At 37.3% G+C, this 21,620-nt stretch overlaps 1 protein-coding gene across 6 annotated transcripts in view; it reads right to left on the bottom strand.

The window, feature by feature from the left end:
• Window positions 1-21,620, bottom strand: part of UGGT2 (UDP-glucose glycoprotein glucosyltransferase 2) — a 172,054-nt gene that overhangs the window by 39,904 nt on the left and 110,530 nt on the right. For all 6 annotated transcript variants that reach the window (XR_010937087.1, XR_010937088.1, XR_010937090.1 and 3 more), the window contains 5 exons: window positions 17,876-17,978; window positions 14,387-14,466; window positions 11,882-12,065; window positions 7,469-7,627; window positions 7,034-7,119 (listed from right to left, as the gene is read on the bottom strand). Coding sequence is in view for 2 of the 6 variants with exons in the window: in XM_067713891.1 (XP_067569992.1) it covers window positions 7,034-7,119; window positions 7,469-7,627; window positions 11,882-12,065; window positions 14,387-14,466; window positions 17,876-17,978 (612 nt within the window). In the remaining 4 variants the exon portion in view is untranslated. The remainder of the gene's footprint in view (window positions 1-7,033; window positions 7,120-7,468; window positions 7,628-11,881; window positions 12,066-14,386; window positions 14,467-17,875; window positions 17,979-21,620) is intronic.

Below are 21,620 nucleotides of genomic sequence, written 5' to 3'. Positions count from 1 at the left end.
CTGAGACCAGAACAGAGGCAGCACAACACTGCAGTTAGGCCCGTACAAGATCTAAAGCAACTTCCTCCATCCCACATGGTAGAGGGGGTAGTGATGACGATTCTTGTTCTACTTCGGGCACTATTTTAAGCACTTTATAGATATTAACTCATGTAATCCACACACCCATCCTCTGAGGAAGGTACAATAATTATCCTAGATCCAGACTAAGCCCTAGTAGTCTGGCTCTTCACGACTGCACTGTTACACCTGTGTAAGTAACACTAAGCAACTAAAACCACTGGATACGTGAAGACAGTCAGCCACCGAAATGAAGGGAACAAGCCAAGAAGTCAGAGGACACGGGCTTCATTGATAAGGAGTTAATAGAGGGGAAAAAAAGGAGCACTCAAATCATTTATATTCTCAATAAGAGACGTGAGAGAGTATTTCTCAGTAAAAGCCATTTACTTCAAAATGAGAGGATTCATTACACATCAGGAAGTATTACTTTACAAAAAAGGACGCATACGTATTTGTCCTGGAATTCTAACTCTAAATATCATTTAATTTTTTGTAAAAGAAAAGTTAATCACACTGCCTCTCATTTCGAATCCAAAACACTGGATGGCAGAATATGATGAGGAAGTCCTGTTTCAAGCATTCTGAGGAGAATTATAATCAGTACTATTATCAGGACTTAGAAAATAAGCCAAAGAAAGGCAAAAACATTTTCAGGCCTTTAAAATCAAGAGCATACCCCTGAAGTTTCTATAGAAAATATTTGTAGAAATCTGGTGCATGTCGTGATATGGCAGGCAATATCCATTCCACCTTTTAGCATATACTGCAGAGGTTAGAAAGCTAAAAACTCTTTTTTCTTTGTAGATTCTTTTACAGCTATGGTTCTGGTTAATAATTAGATTCTACTAAACAGATACATGTGCATGTGATTTGGAATTTACAAGTAAGGGAGGGTCAATGCAGTGATGCCTGTTTTCTTTGGGCAAGCGACGTCATGGAGACCTAGAGGTTGTCTATGCCAGGGTTCCAGTGTGCAAACTCAGCTCTCTGGGGACTGACAGGGAGTTGACGTGTTGGTGGGGCAGCTTCATGCTTTCTCACTCTTCTGATCATGGGAGAGGTAGCAGTTCTTTCTGGCTGGTGAGTTCCTGGGCTGGTCCTGGGAGGCAGCTCTCCTGCAGAGCTAGCTCCTCCAATCCTTCCTGGTCCAATCAAGAATCCATTTCCCTGTGTTAACTCCGTCTCTGATATGGAAAGTCAGCCACCCAAACCAAAAATGAATGTGAAAGATGAAAGAAACATATAAAACCTATGATCAATAGTGAATTTGGTCAAGCTTATATTTAACTAACGGCAATGTGATGGTAAAGAACTAAAAGTTTGGGGGGTGGGGTACTAAAAAGATACTAAAATGCTTCAACTGAGGCACTTGAAAGGAGGAAAGGAGTGAGATGAAGGCTGAAGAGCGTCTCTGGAGAAAGCTGTTGCCAGGCTGTGAGTGTGCACCTCTACACGCCCCCTGGGGAAGTGTGGGGAGCATTACCTTCTAATCCTAAACTCAGTAAGGCAGATGCTTTAAGGGGAAAGCACTTTGCAATGTACTTTCCTGAAGTTGTGAGACACAGAGGACTGCATTTGACTCTTGTCTGGGAAAGTTAAAATGGACCATGGACTGATATTTGAGGACTGACCTATTACCACTCTTACTGCCTTTGAGACCAGCCTGCACTCCTAGAGTTTGCTAGGCAAGTGATGTGTAAGTACTTCTCATGGATCAGAAGTAGCCAAGTAGGAGAGATTTGGTTTTGTTATCATGGGGTAGTCATGCGTCCTGCCAGAACAGCAACCTGGAGATATGAGGAGACCTCGGCAGAAATACGCTGTGGGTATAGCCCAGGATGCCCAGAGACCGAGGAAGATGCTAGAGAAGCCACCTGGAATAGAGATGCACCAACTGGGACCAGGGAATCAAACGAGAGTGAGGTGCAGCAATTAGAGACCTTCTAAGAGCTCACAGAAGGGCTTCACAAAGAGTGAGCTATAACCACCGCCAGGGCCAGTGGGCAGAGCTCTGAAACCTCTCTTGCCTTCTATATAAAGCACAGGAGAAGCAGATCAGTTTCAAAGGTGTAAAATAACTACGAATTAGTTAATCTGTTTTCCTGAAGATTTCAAGTGAAAAAGACTAGCAAAATAATTTAGCATGTTGAAGGCATATATAAAAATATATATGTATATGTAAAGCATCTGCTATTCTCTGTAATTAGGAAAATCTGAGAAGCATTTGTCTGATTTTAGTAGAGCTACAAAAATTTTCTAGGAGAGAATAATTTTATTGAGTATTTTTGAATTCAAGGTAAATAATAGTCAACACAGAGTATGGGTAGATGATTTGCAGTTAAAGATTACAAAAACATGGATAGACATAAAAAGTACATATGTGAGGATTATGCCTAATAAACAAAAAGGCAAATTAAAAAATATCAAACTATATAGTCATGGTTTTAAAATCTGAACTTAGAAACTCATGTCAATATTACTTTAGCTTAGCTTTTCAGCATATTTCAAGAATACTTTGCTTAAATATAAATGTAATATCAATTAGAACTAAATCATAAATTGGGATAAATAGAATTTCCATTTTTATCATATTTCATATTGACCTGTTTTTCATTACTGAAACTTTAATTTCAAAAAAATCAAAGAGTAGCATCATTTATGTTTTTTCCACTCTGGCTATCTAGTGACATATTAATCGTATTTGGAGTTAAGTAAATTATGACTGAGAGAAATTTATGATATTATCATTTATAAGGAACATAAACAAATTTGAAATATCTTCCATCACCAAGAGTTGGGTAACTGTGAATGAGAAAAATCAGTTTTGCACTAATTTGTTAGTGGTACTTAAACACAAAATCAGGGGCTATTTTCTCCCTAAACCATCCATTTATAGGCTGTGTATAATAACAAATAATGGTAAAGAAGATAAAATAGAACCTAATATAGTAACTGTTTTACATAATATATACTATGCATATTATATATAATACATATTGCATATGTATTATACAATATACATATACAATAATATATGTAACTGTAAAGAAGAAAGAAAGAGTAAGTGAGGAGGAAATGGACATTTACTCAGGACATGAGACACTAATCTCATGTAGTCCTTACCAAGACGCCACAAGATAGGTAGGATTATCCCCTCTTGTTATGAGGAAATAAAGACTTCAGAAACTTTTGCAAACTCATACAGAGAGTTGGTGGCAGAGAAGGAATTTGAATCACAGCTTACCTAATTGTTTGCAAAAAACAACAGTGAAACAATAGTGGCAGATTTAGAAACACAGAGTTCTTGGCAGTACAGTTTGCAAAGACGAAAGAAGACGAAGCAAATTTATCCTTTGAAACCATGATTTTTATAAGAAGAGTCAATATGAAAGTCAACAGTGTATTTTGCTTATTTTCTGTACCACCACAGCACTCTTTTGTAGCACTTAAAACGTTTTACTGTCATTCATTTCCTTAACTGTCTTTCCTACTGGGATGAATTGTGGAAGGGTAGGAACTGTGTTTTATTCACCTGTTTATCTCCAACACTTTGCCTGCTTACCTGACCCTTCCCCACCCCAGCTGCCCTCCATCTCCAAGCAACAAGTGATCTGACTTCCGTCACCATAGTTTGTCTTAATTACCTACTGTTTTACAACTTATAAAAGGAATCATACAGTATAGACTCTCTTTTTTTCTTTTGCCTCACTTCTTTTACTCAGCATTAATTATTTTGAGATTCACCTATGTCACTGCATGTATCAATAGTTGATTCCTCTATATTGCTGGGTAGTATTCCATTGGATGGATATACCACATTTTGATAATTCCTTCACTTGTTAGCATTTGGGTTCTTTCCAGTGTCTCGCAATTACAAATAAAGCTGCTATAAACATTAATGTACAAGTCTTTGTATGAACATATATGTCCTTTTATGTTGGGTAAATACCTATGAGTGAAATGCCTGGATCATATGGTAAGTGTGTATTTAAATTTTTATGGACCTGCTAAACTGTACCAAAGTGGCTGTACTATTCTACATTCCTAATGATAGTGTATGATAGTTCCTGTTGCTCCATATTTTCATCAGCACTTGTTAGTGTCAGTCTTTTTAATGTTACACACTCTAATAGATGTGTGGCAGTATCTCACTTTGGTTTTAATGTGCATTTTCCTTATAACTAACAATGTTGAACATCTTTTTTACGTGTTCATTTGACATCCATGTCTCTTCTTTGGTGAAGAGTCTGCTCAAGTTTTTTGCACATTTTTTATCAGGTTTTCTTATTGTTGAATTTTGATGGTTCTTTATATAATTCTTTGTTGAATAATGCTTTGCAAATATTTTCTCCACCTGTGTCTTGTCTTTTTGTTTTCTTTTACAGTCATTATATATTCCTTTAGTGTGACTTTCACACGTTTGTGACAGAAATGATATTTAAAGAAGTGCTTTCTTAGATCCTGCTCAATACATCATAATATATGATATGTGTACTATACTAACTTTCTAGAATTTGGAAAATGCTATATTCTAAAACACATATGGCCCTAAGAGTTTTAGATGAGAGATCTGTACCTCCACCCTCTTCCTGGAATGTTCTGGCTGTCGTATGACTAGCAGTAAGTTCCTATAATTCTTCAAAACTCTCTTGAGGTATTATCTCATTTCTAATGTCAATACTGACTTCCCCCTACCCTTCACCCTATCACAGAATTAAGCATTCCCCATGCTCCCTGACTTCAGACTACACTACAAAGTTACAGTAATCAAAACAGTACGGTACTAGCACAAAAACAGACACACAGATCAACGGAACAGAACAGAGACTCCAGAAATAAACCCACACACTTATGGTCACTTAATCTATAACAAGGGTGGCAAAAGTATACAATGAAGAAAAGACAGTCTCTTCAATAAGTGGTGCTGGGAAAACTGCACAGCTCCTTGTAAAGGAATGAAGTTAGAACATTCTCTAATACCATATATAAAAATAACCTCAAAATGGATTAAAGACCTAAATGTAAGGCCAGATGTTATAAAACTCCTAGAAGAAAACAGGCAGAACACTCTTTGACATAAATTGCAGCAGTAATTTTTGGATCTGTCTGCTAAAGCAAAGGAAACAAACGCAAAAATAAACAAATGGGACCTAATTATACTTAAAAGCTTTTGAACAGCAAAGGAAACCATCAACAAAACCAAGACAACCTACTGAATGGGAGAAAACACTTGCAAATGATATGACCAATAAGGGGTTAATAATCTACATATATAAACAGCTCATACAACTCAGCATCAAATAAACAAACAACCCGATTAAAAAATGGGCAGAGGAACTAAATAGACATTTCCTAAAGAGGAAATGCAGATGGCCAACAGGCACATGAAAAGATGCTCAACATCACTTGTCACCAGGGAAATGCAAATCAAAACCACAACAAGATATCACCTCACACCTGTCAGAATGGCCATCATCAAAAAGAACACAAATAACAAATGTTGGCAAGGATGTGGAGAAAAAGGAACCCTCCTACACAGTTGGGGGGAAAGTAAATTGGTACAGCCAACTGTGGAAAACAGTATGGAGGTTTCTCAGAAAACTAAAAATAGAATTACCATATGATCCAGCAATTCCAGTCCTGGCACCCCAGTGTTCACAGCAGCATTGTTTATAATTGCCAAGACATGGAAGCAACCTGAGTGTCCATCAACAGATGAATGGATAAAGAAGCTGTGTTGTGTGTGTGTGTGTGTGTGTGTGTGTGTGTATACACACACACACATATACTATTCAGCCTTTAAAAACAAATAAAATTTTGCCATTTGCAGGCACATGGACAGACTTGGAGAGCATTATACTAAGTGAAGTAGTCAGAGAAAGACAAATATTGTATGATATCACTTATATGTGGCATCTAAAAAATACAATAAACTAGTGAATAATATTTAAAAAAAGCAGACTGACAAATATAGAGAGAGAACAAACTAGTGGTTACCAGTGGGGAGAGGGAAAGGGGGGCACTATAGGGATAGGGAAGAAAAGGGTTATTATGGGATTACATGAAATAGTGTGTGTGAAACTTTTGAAAATTGTAAAGCACTATAGAATTTAAAGAATTTTTCATTCAATAAAAAAAAAGATTTAAAAAGAAGAATTCAGCATTCCCAGCTTTGTATGCTTAAATTATTAAGCATGTTTGTTGAATGACACTATGTTCTAGGCACTATAAGGAAAAGGGGAAAAAAGCATTGAATAACCCCTGCCCATATATTACCTTTGTTAAGCACACTGCTTGTTATAATCATAGGTGCCCAATAAATACTTATTGAAATAAATGAACACTACAGATATTAAGGGGTACAAAAAAGAGTTTACCAGGTGCTGGCAAACGATGGCTGGTGAGCAATAACAAGTTGGTGGCTTATTTTTGTATGGCCCCTGTGCTAAAAATGATTTTTACATTCGAACATGGTTGTTGAAAAAGAAAATATTGACAAAAATCATATGTGCCCTCAAACATTAAATATTTACTATTGGCTCCTAATAGAAAAAGCGTGATGATCCCTGCTTTATATTAGACTCATTAATGAGTAGGAAATTTACTATGAAAGAAACCATTCTTATTTATAAAAATGAAAAACTGAACATAACTCACAGATAATGGCTTTGCTATATAAGATGCTATACATACTATATAGTCATTAAATGATAAATATGTTCATTATGTTAACACATGGAAAAGTCTATAGAAAATTAGGAGATGGAGTAAAGAACAAGATGTATACTTCAGTCATACCTTTATATTTTGAAATAAAACAATGATAGGAACAAATGTCACAGTTTTATAAGAAGTTTTTGTTTTATACTAATGGTATTTGTGAGTATTTTAGTTGTTTTGATGATCTTGGTCATATCACACTAAAAACTTATTTATATATAAAAATTTGCAAGTGGTTTATATAACTCACCCAACTATTTGATAGATGTCTTCAGATTTTCCTTGGCGTAATTTCAGTATCCAAGCACCTGGGTTTGCTTTTAATTGAAAATATCCCTTTTAAGATGAGAAAAACATGATCATAGTTATATGAATGAAAATGAGGTCCAATTGTTTAAGAAAGATTATTCATGAATACTCCAAGATAAGTGTTTACTAACTGTGGAACGAATGATTTCTATAAATGAATTCCAAGGAAGAAGACTCTGCAATAACCTTAAAAGCACATTCTGAAAGTATGACTCTCTTCATGTTCGCTTTATTTAATTACCTTATTCAAGGATTTTTTTCTGGGAGCTGTTCAGTAACAGTAGGATACAAATTACTTCATATTATTAGGAAAACTTGGAGGATTTCACCAAAACATCTAATTAAGTATCATCCATTGAGTATGTATAATACTTACAAGATTGGCCATCACTATTGTATCAACGACAACAGGTTTATTTTTTGTGCCCAGTGTAAACTGCAGACCCCAAGGAGGTTCTTCTGTGATTATGTCAAAGCAATGTCCTTCGAGCAGTAGATATTCTAGTTCATATTCTGCTGTGACAGTTTTCTCAATCTACGGAGGAAATATGTCATTGTTTTTGGTGTTAGTAATTCTCATAATGTAAATTTTGTAATAAGTATATGTGATTATTTTAATATTAGCCAATATATTTTTGGGGGCAACCTCAAGTCTTTCTTTTAGACAAGTGAACCTAATAGCTGAATCAACTTCTTGAACACTAAAGCTCATGATGAATTTTCTTCCTTTCCCATGACATCAGCTCTACTCCAACATCACGATACATGCACCAAAATCGCAAGCAGGAGAGATGTGAGAATGGATGGGCGGCTCGGTAAGTTGCAGCACTCAAAGAATCTGCTTCGTCGGCTGTGCCCTCGAGCTCCTGCTTCAGACCTGGCAAGAAGGCCAACTTGTCATCATTATCACCTTTCTTGCAATTAAAAACAATTAACGGTGAATTGTTTTGCATTCAAAAAAACATATGCTCATTAAAGAAAATTTAGCAAATATAAGAAAGTGTAAAAGGGAAAAAATAGAAACTACCTACAGACTAAACATTCATATACACGTCAATGCACTGATTTCTACTTTTGCTCCATAATTTTTTTCTAAGAAAGTATAACCTTTTTCATTAAATATAGTTTTCTAAGAACAAGTCCTTTATTTATTTATTTTTTAATTTTTTTTTATTTTTGCGGTACACGGGCCTCTCACTGCTGTTGCCTCTCCCGTTGCGGAGCACAGGCTCCGGACGCGCAGGCTCAGCGGCCATGGCTCATGGGCCTAGCCGCTCCGCGGCATGTGGGATCTTCCCGGACCGGGGCACGAACCCGCGTCCCCTGCATCGGCAGGCGGACTCTCAACCACTGTGCCAACAGGGAAGCCCCATGTCCTCTTTTTAAAACATCCTTTTAAATGGCTGGACATTCCAAATGTTTCCAGATTTTACTCTATTGCAAATGTTATAATAAATATTTTAGGGAGAAAGTTTTTTCTCTACATCACATGAAAAACATAACCAAACATAAAAATAAATCAAATGGTAAGTGATTTTTATATAGTCTGGCAAATTCTGTTGAGCAGATAAGACAATGATGCTATCTATCTCTAATTTTATTTCACACTACGAGGTTTTTGATACTACTTTTAATGATGTTTAGCATACAGAGTATTTGAAAATATTCTGTACTGTATAGTTGTTTTTCTTTGACTATAATTACTACAGAAATAATTATAGCACTTGTGTACAGTATTTCTTTCTTGAGCCCTGTTCTTATAATTTTACTGTTTTTAAGAACATGAAATAAGTAACTTGTTCGAAAATAGCATTTGTTTCAATGACTTTAGTTGAGCTCTGAATTAGTTGTTGAGTTATTACTACTCTAATGATGAACTTCATATACTTCATTAACCTGTATCCACAATCCTTACAGCATTTTGGATAGAAAGATTTCTATGGGATAGTCTCAGAATATGAGAAATCCTAGAGATCATCCAGCTTAGCTCCTTCACTTTACAGACAAGGAAACTACCCCAGAGGGATTATGAAGTAAAGCTTAACTATTTTAAATTATGAATTAGATATCAGGGCAGAGTTCAAATACATTCAATCAGTTTGTGACTAAATAATATCTTCATTTATAATACATTAATGTGAAAATTTCTCTTCCTTATATATTTGTATAACAGACATCAATTGTGTTGACTTATTCAAACCACAACACTAAAAATAGCAAATTCATTTTTCAAAGAGTACTTTCTGGTGAGTATTTATAATTTTGTGAATATTTAAAGTTTTATAATAATTTCATAAAGGTGATTTGAGTTAAATTAGTTCCTATTATCAAGGTTTATTTTTAGCAAGAATAGGAAAGCTAGTGATCTTTTTTGATGTTTACATCTCCTTTATATTTTTATTTATCTGTTCTAAATATTAACTATTGACATGAGACATGAATTTAATACCTTTCCAATATAACTTTGGTGCATATTAGTATTTCTAAATAGAAGTGTTTATTGTATTGTTCTGTGACTGAATAGTTAAGAATTTAGCTTCCTCCTTTAATAAAAGTGTAAGTTTGATTATAAAGATTAACATTTGGGTTTATTAATATTATCTATGGCATTCAAATAGGAATTCTTTGACATTTACATTGGTAATGAATGCCTTGTCAATAAAGGCATATAATTTATTTATATTTCAAAAGGGGCTAATGCATTTTTCTGTGAATTCCTTTTAACATAGCCACATACCATTTTCCTTCAGCAATCTTTTACTTACTCACTTCCTCTTTACTGGGTAAACAATCACTATTGTTTCAGGTATTTTGACATCTGTCAGGTAAAGGCTATGATGAAATATAACCAGAGAGTCTTTGGATGCAGTTCTAGTTACAAGCTCTGAGAACCACCTCTGAACTCCAGGCAAAAGTAACTGTCACACTTTAAGCTTTCCTAGAACCACTTTTGTCACCTTTAATAATGGCATTAATGCCGGCTGTGCAATAAACCATGTGAACAAAGACCTGGGAAGGAAGAATCTTTCTAGATCAAGCTTTTTTCAGGTGGTTATATAATGTTCGGGAATTAGATGTAGCAAGGAGTACTGACTATACAAGCTAGTGTGTAGTGACACATCTCTCATTATTAGTCTCACTTTTTTCCTTTACCTACAACTCCTTCTTTCTACTTGAGCACATGTCTTTGTTATTTCATATATTTCTAGGATAGTTGCAGGTAATACTGTAAGTATGTACAGCACAGAGTGGAAGAGAAGAGCCTTAGAGGTAGTTAACTTTTACAGCTGGTAGAATTTGTAATTTCCTTTTGTTCACTCATATAATCTACGACAATAGGGGAAATTATTTGTTTATTTTCGTCTTCTAAAATACTGTTCATTCAAATAGGTTCTAAAAAGGCATTGCTATATTTGCCACTCACAACAAAATGTTTAATCTCTATTAACTGTACAACAGAAACTAAAATTTTTTTACCAGCAGACTCAATTTAAAAACTTTAAGCTGCATTAATTCTCCCACCGCAAACTTTTTACCCTTTTGGTTAGAATCTTTAAAGTTATTTACTGATATATATTGCTGAACTCTCTTAATGAAGAACCAACAGACCAACAGAGATCCAACTAATCACGGAGGAAACAGGATTTTTTTTACTTCATGCCAAATTCACTTCTGAACTTTCCCTCATGGATTTCATTGTTTTGCTCTCTTTCTATTTTTTCCCTCAATTTGAAGGACCGATTTCAGATGATTGCTATGACTGAGTTTTAGGTTCTTCTCCGGGTGGGTAAAGTTGGTCGTATAAGTGAGTATGTTCCAGGGAAGTGACTCAGGATCCCACAGGATCTACACATGAGTGAATCAGAAGAAAGCTGCCTAGAAGGAAAATCTTTAGACAAAAGGTGACACGTGAAAAGCATGAGAAACAAATAATGAACAACCTTCACCAAATTATTAGAGGTAAAATGTTTATGCCTGGGTCAAGGTAATGGCTACCTTCTGAAGGAGCTGTCAAATGCAGAACTGGAAATAGGTCAGAGGCTGTGCAGGACCGGGCAACGGGGAGGACAGTGAGAAGGAAGCACTGCCCCCAGCCACCCCAGTTTCTAGATACCTGTCTTCTAGGTAAACTCTCCTAAAATGCTTCTGGTTTTTTTTTTTGTGCTTTCTGAATGCCCTTCCAATTTTGAATAGAATGTTTGGAAAGACTCCGAATATTATAAAATAGTCTCCTGTCGGTGCTTTTGTTTTGTGTGTGTGTGTGTGCTGTGGATTGAATGACTACAGGTGGGGAAGAGAAGTCCGGTCATTTACTGGACAAGGGTCACACTGGAGGTGGTGGGAAAGAATGCACTCAGCCCGAAGTATATAAGCAAACTTTTTCCTGCTTTCTACCCTCATCTCATTAGAACTGCTTTCTCTGGCTATGAGCTGTGGGGCAAAAAAGAATTTCAGATGAAACTGTTCCTCTCTGAGTTAAAAACAAAACCTGAAGGGCAAAGGTACTTAATGGTTTTGTCCTAAACTGCCATTCATCTGTCTCCATAGTTTCTACATTGTTCATCTTAGGGTAGCACTTCTGAAGCAACAAAAACAGTGAGGGCATTTAAGAACCCATAAAACCAGAGAAGCTGAATTTGGAAGTTAGGGAAACTCGAAAATCAAAGGAAAGACTGGATCAGGACCTAGAATCATAAAGGAGAAAATTCTGGTGAGCAGTGAGTATGCGCTTGGTACAGGAATAATAGCTCATAAGAATTTATCCTATTCCTCTTTCTTTGTAACTTACATCCTTTAAATGAATATTATCAAGGTCACAGTTGCTGTGTACTGTTTCAACCAACCAGCTTTCAGGAGTAATCATGTTGAGGGTTAGAAGGGGTGATTCAGGGATATCCAAGAATTTTGCCACTGGTCCAGTAACATCATTAGGTGGTAATGTCAGTTCCGGTTCCAGAACAAAACGGTAGAAGCTGTTGGTAGAACATAAATAAAATACATAGTGTGACCAAAACTGAGATTTCTTCTAAACTATTTTAAAACTGAAAATGGCTTAAAAACATGACCAGAAAGTCTTAAGTTAAAAACACACTAAAGATTTAAAACACACTAAAGTCTTAAAGACTAAAAACACGCTATACTGAAGTTAATGCTTATGTAAATGGTAGGCAATCATTATTTTGTTTACACTGTTATCTATTTTAAGACTGTGTATATTATATACCCTTGTTAATTATTTCTTAATGAACACGATTAGAATCCCTTTAAGATATACTGACTTATGCGGGTTCCAGCAGTTTATGATCTGTATTCACTCACTGATCCTTCTTCAAAGTTTGAGCATGGTCTATTTTTAGTGATTTTTATTAGCTCTTAGCACCATTAAGAACATGAAGAGAAATGATAACCAGAAAGCAAGTAAAATTTAAGTTAAATTCTGGTACTAATTCAAAAAGTGCAATTAAAAACAAACAGGAGTGAGTTTAAAGCAGCTGCTTATTAATAGAGCTTTTAGAAGTACCAGCAATCTTAATGTATTTAGCCTCACGCCCTAGTATCTTACATAATAAGAAATAGTTATAATACTAAGAACATTGACTTTCACTATTCTGGGACTACAATCAAGGTGTCCGCTGTGCTGTGGTTATCTCAAGGCTCCATGGGGGAAGGATCCACTCCTAGGCTCCTGCAGTTCCTCAAGGTCCACTGGCATGAGGGCAGTAGCTCCTCACTAGTGGTTGGCTGGAGTCCTCCTTCAGTCCTTGCCACAAGGGCATCTCCAGCAAGCGTAGAGAAGCACGCAAGAGCAAGAGAGAGAGAATGCCAGCAAGACAAAAGTCACAGCCTCTTACAACCTAATTGCAGAGGAGACATTCCATCGCTTTTGCCATATTCTGTTCACTGAAAGCAAATCACCAGGTGCAGCCCGCACTCAAGGAGAACGTACGCTGAGTGTGACCCCAGGGGCGCTCATCACTGGCAGCCGTGAAGCTGCCTATGGCAGGCAGGCCGGCAGAGTCAAAAAAGAAGAGTGGGTAAGAGGAGACCCTGGAGAGAACACAGTCCAAACCAAGTAGCTGGTACTGTCAAATGCAGCAGAAACATCACTAGGTAAGAAGTATCCCATGGATGTTGCAAACAGCAATTTCTTTGTGATTCAGTTAAAGCCCAGCTTCAGTGGAGGTACCGGTGAATGAGAGATGAAGAGGGGGCTTGGCCACACGTCTGCAAAGCTGAGATGATAAAGACTGGAGAAGAGGAGGAAAAGCCAGGGCACCAGAGGAGAGGAAGTTAAGTTTATTTCTTTTTAAAAATTGAATAATTCTTAAGACTGAAAGAAGAGGGCTAGTAGAGAGGTTAGAGATACAGAACCAGGAACTATGTGATAAAGCAAGGATCCAAAACAAATGGATAAGTTATGCGTATACTGTATATATATTCTTTTTTATATTCTTTTCCATTCTGGTTTATCACAGGATATTAAATATAGCTCCCTGTGCTACACAGTAGGACCTTGTTGTTTATCCATTCCATATATAATAATTCGTATCTGCTAACCCTGAACTCCCAATCCATCCCTCCCCCAACTCCTCCTCCTTGAAAACCACAAGTCTGTTCTCTGTATCTGTGAGTCTGTCTACGTTTTGTAGATAGGTTCATTTGTATCATACGTTAGATTCCACATATTATGATATCATATGGTACTTGTCTTTCTCTTTCTGACTTACTTCACTTAGTATGATAATCTCTAAGTCCGTCCATGTTGCTGAGCCCACTGTATATTTCTTTTGTTTGTTTGTTTGTTTGCTTGTTTTTGCGGTACGCGGGCCTCTCACTGCTGTGGCCTCTCCTGTTGCAGAGCACAGGCTCCGGACGCGCAGGCTCAGCGGCCATGGCTCACGGGCCCAGCCGCTCCGCGGCATGTGGGATCCTCCCGGACCGGGGCACAAACCCCCGTGTCCCCCGCATCGGCAGGCGGATTCTCAACCACTGCGCCACCAGGGAAGCCCCACACTGTATACGTCTAAATAGGTATTCCTAGATCACATTTTTAAAAACACCCATGGATGAACACAAATCCATGTAAATTCTGTAATTAGACTGGGTCAATTTTACTGGTTAGGTTACTTTAGTTTTATATCAATTAAGGTTAATAAGTTATCTCTGATCTTCTGATCTATTTCAGTTAAACATTTTGTGAAGACAAAAACAACACATGCAGTAATTATGTTCCTTTTTTTCCTTTTAGCATTTGCAAATTTTTCAAAATGAAATTATGTTCACATAGACCCACCTCTTTAAAGGGGCTTCTGAAAGCTTACCCCTACAGTTCATGAACAATTTTATCTTCATGTTGATAATCTTGCCAAGTACCTATTAGAAAAGATTTCCATATTTGAAATTAATAGCTAACACTTACGGCGCATTGACTATCTACCAGCTACTACATTAATACTTGACATCCGTTATCTCATCTGATTCACACAACATCCTTTTGAGGTAGCTACTTTTACACAGCTGAGGCACAGACAGAGGTAGTAATTTGCCCGAGATCACACAGCAAGTCACGGCAGAAGTAAGATTTGAATCCACACAGTTGATTTCACTGCCCAAAGGTTATGCTGCCTACCTTTTGCCTAGTGTGACTTTCTTTACTGGTATCCAAATTTCCTTACTACTGAAGAACAAGTAAAATAATTATTAGAACCTTGACTTGAAAGACAAAGTGGTGACCTCACAACAACGATGGCGAGGGTGCCCTGATCCTTTTGGAATTTCATCTACACTGTAAAAGATGTAGGAAGGTCTTGGCTACATACAGATAAAATACTCTCTTTTCTTTTTATTTCCCTAGAGCAGCGGTCGCCAACCTTTTTGGCAACAGGGACTGGTTTCGTGGAAGACAATTTTTCCACAGACCGGGGTGGGGGGTAGTTTTGGAATGATCCAAGTGCATTGCATTCACTGTCACTTTATTTCTATTATTATTACATTGTAATATATAGTGAAATAATTATACAACTCACCGTAATGCAGAATCAGTGGGAGCCCTGAGCTTGTTGTCACTTGCCACTCACTGGTAGGGTTCTGATATGAGTCTGCAAGCAACTGATTATTATGGTCTCTGTGCAGTCAAACCTGTCTGCTAGTGATAATCTGTATTTGCAGCCACTCCCCAGCGCTAGCATCACCGCTTCAGCTCCACCTCAAATCATCAGGCATTAGATTCTCATAAGGCGTGCGCAACCTAGACCCCTCTCACGCGCAGTTCACAGTAGGGTTCGCGCTCCTGAGAACCTAATACCACCGCTGACCTGACAGGAGGCGGCGCTCAGGTGGGATTGTGAGCGATGGGGAGCGGCTGTAAATACAGAGGAAGCTTTTCTCGCTCACCCGCCGCTCACCCCCTGCTGTGCGGCCTGGTTCCTAACAGGCCACGGACCGCTACTGGTCCGTGGCCCGGGGTTGGGGACCCCTGCCCGAGAGCACTGAAGTAGGAGAATTATTAATGTTGATAGTCCCCACCTCCATACAGGCAACAAGTCAGTGAAGATTTGAAAGATATCAGACAACAAAGGACATAGGTAAAAGGAGAAGACTAAAACAGATACATGGAAGGGAAAGGATACAGGTTCGAGGAGAAATTAGAATGTACAGACCAAGGATTTAAGAGCTGTGAGTTTTAATTCCCATTCTATCACTCCTATTAGCTACAACGGAGGCTGCTGAGCCACTGTTTCTTCCAAGTGTTAAATGCGACACTGACCATTTTTTCCAGTAAATTAATTTGTGCTTTATAGCACAAATTTACAGCATACATTTTCTCTACAGTAAGAAATAATATGCTGTGTGAGGTTCTGAGTTGCTCAGAAACAAAGTATGCTACTGTTACCAATGATGTAAACTGGAATGCAATTCCATATTTTATATTTCTGTATAACCCATACTTCTTATTCCTAAATTCTATGTTTACATAAAAGCTTCAGAGGTAAGCAATGTTTTTTTGGATAATGAATCCCCATAGGAATAGGGAATCGTACTACCTCCATTCCTCATAGGTATGATTACTGATCTCTGTTTTCTAGAGACTAATAGGAATAGTGTGTCTAAAGAAGTTGAAGTTTGAAGGCATACAAATGCAGAAAGAAAGAATGAGGCAAGTAAATCAGCTGTGGAATGAAGTTTGCCCTGATTATACACTGAATAGGCAGAATGGCAACGGGTTTCCAAAATTATTTGTACACATTAATAAATGCATTTATAACAGATACCTATCACCCATTTTTCCTATTTGATTTGAAAAGGCAAACTAATTTCTGAGAGAAACTTTTGAAATTTTGATAGAATATACACCAGTATGACCCAGCTTGATCATCTACATTTTCACCAGGCTTAATATCTAATTACTTTTGCCTGTTTCCAAAAGTAAACTGTCAAAGAACAAATAGTTTCCTCTTCTGAGAATATTTTGTGATGTGTCTTTAAAAGAAACAGTATTGAGTAATTTCAAATAGAAGTATCCCAAAATTTTAAACATCATCAGAAAAAAAAATAGAGCCTTCCAACATAACTAGCTTATTCAAATTTAAGCTACTGAAAGCGGCATCACAATTTGAATTTTTAAAATTTTCAGTACAAGGATAAGCCACATAATGTCCTTTCAGAGTCTGCTATCTGTCTCCTAAGACTCATTCTCCTCTACTTGCCTAGGGGAAGAATCCTGTGACCAGGTGCAGCTGGCTGGCTGGCTGGCTACATTCTGGTCAGAGGGATGCAACTGGATGGAATATGTTTGGGGTTGGGCCCTTGTTCTTCCCTTCCCGCTGCACAAATACAGAGATGATGTTGTGATCTTAGACTGCTGGAAACAAGCTGCTTCATGAGGATGGCTGAACAGTACAGAAGATGTCTGAGTCCCTCACGTGTGGAGCTGCCTTGGCAACTCCAGTGGCTTACAGTGGGATGGGGAGATGACAGAAATCAACTTCAGACTTGAAGGTACCGTTACTTTGCTCCTGTTACAGTGGCCAAACCTCTCGAACATAGCCTTCATGTTCTTTCTTCCACTAGCTTCACCTGTTTGGCTAATGTTACTTATTATACTTTAAGGTTATTATACTAATTACACTTAGACATCAGCTTCTCCAGAAGCCATTCTCCCCACACCTGGGGTAAGAAAGATGATGATGGGAAGACGCTTGTATTAGTTAGCTCAGGCTGCCATAACAAAACGCTGGGTGGCTTGAACAACAGAACTTTATTTCATGTCAGGGTGCTGGCATATTCAGTTTCTGGAGAGGGTTCTTTTCCTGGCTTGTAGACGGCTGCCAGGTGGTGGTGTACTCACATGAACTCTTTTTTATGTTTGTGAGGAGAGAAAGATCTCTCTTCTCCTCTTCTTACAAGGCTATCGATCCTACTGCATTACAGCCCAACCCATAGGATTTCATTTAACCTTAACTACTTCCCCAAGGCCCTATTTCCAAATACAGTCACATTGGGGATAGGGCTTTAACATATGAATTTTGGGGGCGATGGGGACAGCAATTACGTCCACATTAACACCTAACCTGGTACTGCCATAACACCACAGGCATACCTCTATCATTTCATTTTCTACACTGAAATATGACAATCTATTTAGAATGCTGTATGAAAGAATCAAGAGCAGACATTTGATTATACTTGAAAACAGACCTGAAGAGATTATAAATTTCAAAATAAAAGTAGTATATATCATATAATAAATATATATAATATTTAATAAAATATGATATCTTACAATCAATAACTGTGCCATCTTCTGTGCCTCTCTTGTCAATGGATCAACAATAGCAATGACATCAAAGGACATATCATTCTGCTGAGAATTTATCTTTATAATGCTAGAAAAATAAAAGATGAACACTGATCAGTTAAGTTTATTCAATTGCCTAATTAATCTTAGCTACGTACATTCTTATAAATTTCTTTCTTTTTCACTGGATTAAAAATCCTGGTTATTTCACAGAAGGAAATGCAAATTTAAAAGTTTAATGTTTGTGTTCAATAAATTAGAAAGCTGCAAAGATTAGAGAAAATGAAAGTAAGAAATTATGGACGAATGATTTTTTAAAAACTCTTCAAAGAACAATGCTATGATAGTGAAAAAACTTTATCATTTTAAGCCCCCCAAATTCTCATGGATCATACAATGTAAAAAAATAAAACAGGGGCTTCCCTGGTGGCAGAGCGGTTGAGAATCTGCCTGCCAATGCAGGGGACACGGCTTTGAGTCCTGGTCTGGGAAGATCCCACACGCCGCACAGCAACTGGGCCCGTGAGCCACAACTACTGAGCCTGTGCGTCTGGAGCCTGTGCTCCGCAACAAGAGAGGCTGCGATAGTGAGAGGCCCGCGCACCGCGATGAAGAGTGGCCCCCTCTCGCTGCAATTAGAGAAAACCCTAGCACAGAAACGAAGACCCAACACAGCCAAAAATAAATAAATAAATAAATAAATAAATAAATAAAACAAAGATGCTTCTGTGTTAAATATATTTTCTCAGATTTGAGAATGACAGAATTAACTATTCAGTACTTCTATTAAACTTACTAGTTTTAAAAACCCAACATATTATAACAGGAAAGCTCAGGGGAAAAACACCCAAATTTTTCATATTATTTTGACCTAAGTCATCCTCTCCACACCTCCTCCCCTCTGACCTTTCCGTTTTTGAATTTCACGGATCTAAGTTAGAAGACGGACTAATCTTTAAAGGAAAATGTTGGGAAAATCATTAAAAGCACAGAAAAGGCCAGTAGGAGATAATCCATTCTATATTTAATTTAATGAAAAGTTTAAAGGATGTATTTAATTAAAAGTACAGAACAGTCCAATTGATTACTGTTTTAACACTACAATAACAGGAAATCAGTTTTTCTGGAGATGTATAAATTAAATATCTTACATATTACAAAGGTAAAAAGATTTTACCAAATCAAACTGTACCCCTGTAAGACTACAGGGATCTTAGTCTTCTTTGGTACAAGAAGACTATAAATATCTAGACTTCTGCAGTGAAATAACTTCTCAGCAATCAAATAAAAGCTAATGTAAAATTCCCTTCAAATATGGGTCTTCTGACCTAGAGAGATGAAAGACACTTTATTTTATATGCAGTTGATAAGAGTTAATAATGTTTAAACGGGAGTGTCAGAATCAGACAACAAATCCTGGTAGATAATTGCTGCTAGAAACTAGGGCTACAAATCGGATGTTTTAAATTAAAGAGACTATCTACAATGGTTAATTCCTTTAGTTTCCTTGGTGAAAATTTTACAAATTACTGTCATACTTGTAGCACTAGTCAAAAGTGGTTGTTTTCTATATGCTTCATGAGACATTACTATGGCTAAAGTAGGCATCTGTTGACAGCTACTTTAAGTTTTTTCCCCCAGACTACTACCAATTCTGTGAGGTTCTGTGAATCAGAATCCCATAGTTCCCATCACCTGTGTAGTATGTGTGTTGGTTAGGCTGAAGGACATTTTCCAGAATTCCCTTTCCTTCACGTTTCTGGTGGGTGGGCCAGAAGAGAGATTCTCAGGATATCTGGAGGGCAGGAGGGGGCGGCAACCATTCTCTAGCTCACACACTTTGTTACTGATCTGCTGACTCAACGTCGTTGGCCTGAGGCCCCCACTGGTTCTACCTTCCCCAAGGTCCTCCTTCTACTCTCTGACTCCTAGGTCACGTATGTGTGTTTAGCACTGTGATAGGGCTCCCATCTTCTGCAGGACACCTGCTATGCACGAAGGTCAGAGGCAACAAGAACTGACACAGGTTTCAGTCCACACTTGTGGGATTCCAGCTTGCTCTTGACAACTCTCTCTTACTCTCTCCCATCTTGACAGCTACCTCTCTTCCTAATTGCCTGCCCTGTGAACTTAAAGTTCCAGTATCGAAAAGTCAACAGCCTTACAGAGACTACTTAACCAGCTCCCACAATTGTGTAACGTCAAATCCTATAACAATTCATTCATTCACGCATACATACATACATAAATTCTTATCTATACACTTCCCAATATACATATGCGTACATATACACCACACACGCATGTGTGTGTGCAACAGTGATTCTACTGCTCTGACTGACCCGGACTACACAGCCCAGCATTGCTAATGTGCTTCTCTCTTTCTCTAGGCTTCCAACACAAATGAAATCCAACAAAGTCATTGTTTCTTCAATAAATTAAGACCTTCAATCAGATTATCATTAAGTCTTGCTGACATGGATCCTACATTTAAGGTAAGTATTCACATTTCTCCCCTGATTAATACGAGTTGATTTTATGGCTTAACTTTCAGGTTCAATCTTAGTTCTCTTATTTCCAAGTTGTGAGAAGCACCTCGTTATTTGTGTAACAAACACACATAGCTACAACGCATTAAATAAAGATCTACTATACTTGAGACAGTAGGCCTGAATCTCATAAAACCCCTGAAGGGTAGGGATCATCATCTATATTTTATAGACTAAGAAACTGAGGCTAAGAGAGGTCACATAGCTAGGTAAGTGGTAGACTGGGATCAAAAAGCTGTTCTTTTTTTTTTTTTTTTGACAAGAAAGCTCACGCTATGCCATACAACCAACGTTGATGTGGATGAATAGATCGTACCAACAAGTGTAAACACACAGAAGGAAAAGTTAGATACCTAAATTATACACATGAACTCAGAAAAGTGGAAGATTACTGACTTTGCCTTTAAAAAAAGGCAGGCATTAGGTGAGTATGTATTATTGTATAAACATAGATGCATACCAATACACATATACTACATATCCACTTATAAATATTCGTAACAATGCCCCAGAAATAAATAGAAAAGAACTGGAGAATTGTAAACCACTGTCACAAAGTCACATCATATCCTTCCATATAAAAGAAGGCTTAAAAGCAGCAGGACACATTGATTGATGTGAGAGCTAAAGAAAGAAAGCAGAGACTACAACAACAATAACCTATGAAAGATCAAATGTTTCAGACATTTAATGTGGGAATAAACATTTCCAAACACGTCAAAGTTCCTAAATATAACATAACCGTGTAACAGTATAGTGATTAATGTTTGCAATGATAGTTGTGAATAATTTGTGTTAAATTATTTCAGCATATGGTATTTAAGAAATCAAAGACGTTTGCAAAAAGAATTCCACTAAATTGTTTAAAATACTTAAAAAAGTATTGAATCTCAGTTACCTGAAAAAAATAAAAATTTCATTCCCAATAGCGCTAGATAATTTCTCTTTAGAAAGTAATTTTTCCTAAGAATGATACTACTATACATGTGTGAAGACACCTCAAAAGATAGACCTTCTACAGCCAAAGAACGTGTTATCTTGTAATACAGTAAACAGAAGCAATGTAAGATCACATCTACCATAAAATCAGAAAACTTAGCAGGAAGTGCCAGCCATTTTAAGTTTACGATAAAGTAATTTGTCTCATTCTAGCTTTATAAGAGCAGTGATTAGAAAAAGAA

The sequence above is a fragment of the Pseudorca crassidens genome, chromosome 18, assembly GCF_039906515.1.
Source record: "Pseudorca crassidens isolate mPseCra1 chromosome 18, mPseCra1.hap1, whole genome shotgun sequence".
NCBI lineage: Eukaryota > Metazoa > Chordata > Mammalia > Artiodactyla > Delphinidae > Pseudorca > Pseudorca crassidens.
Note: the sequence above shows the minus strand (reverse complement) of the source record. Positions and strands in the feature narration are given on the sequence as shown.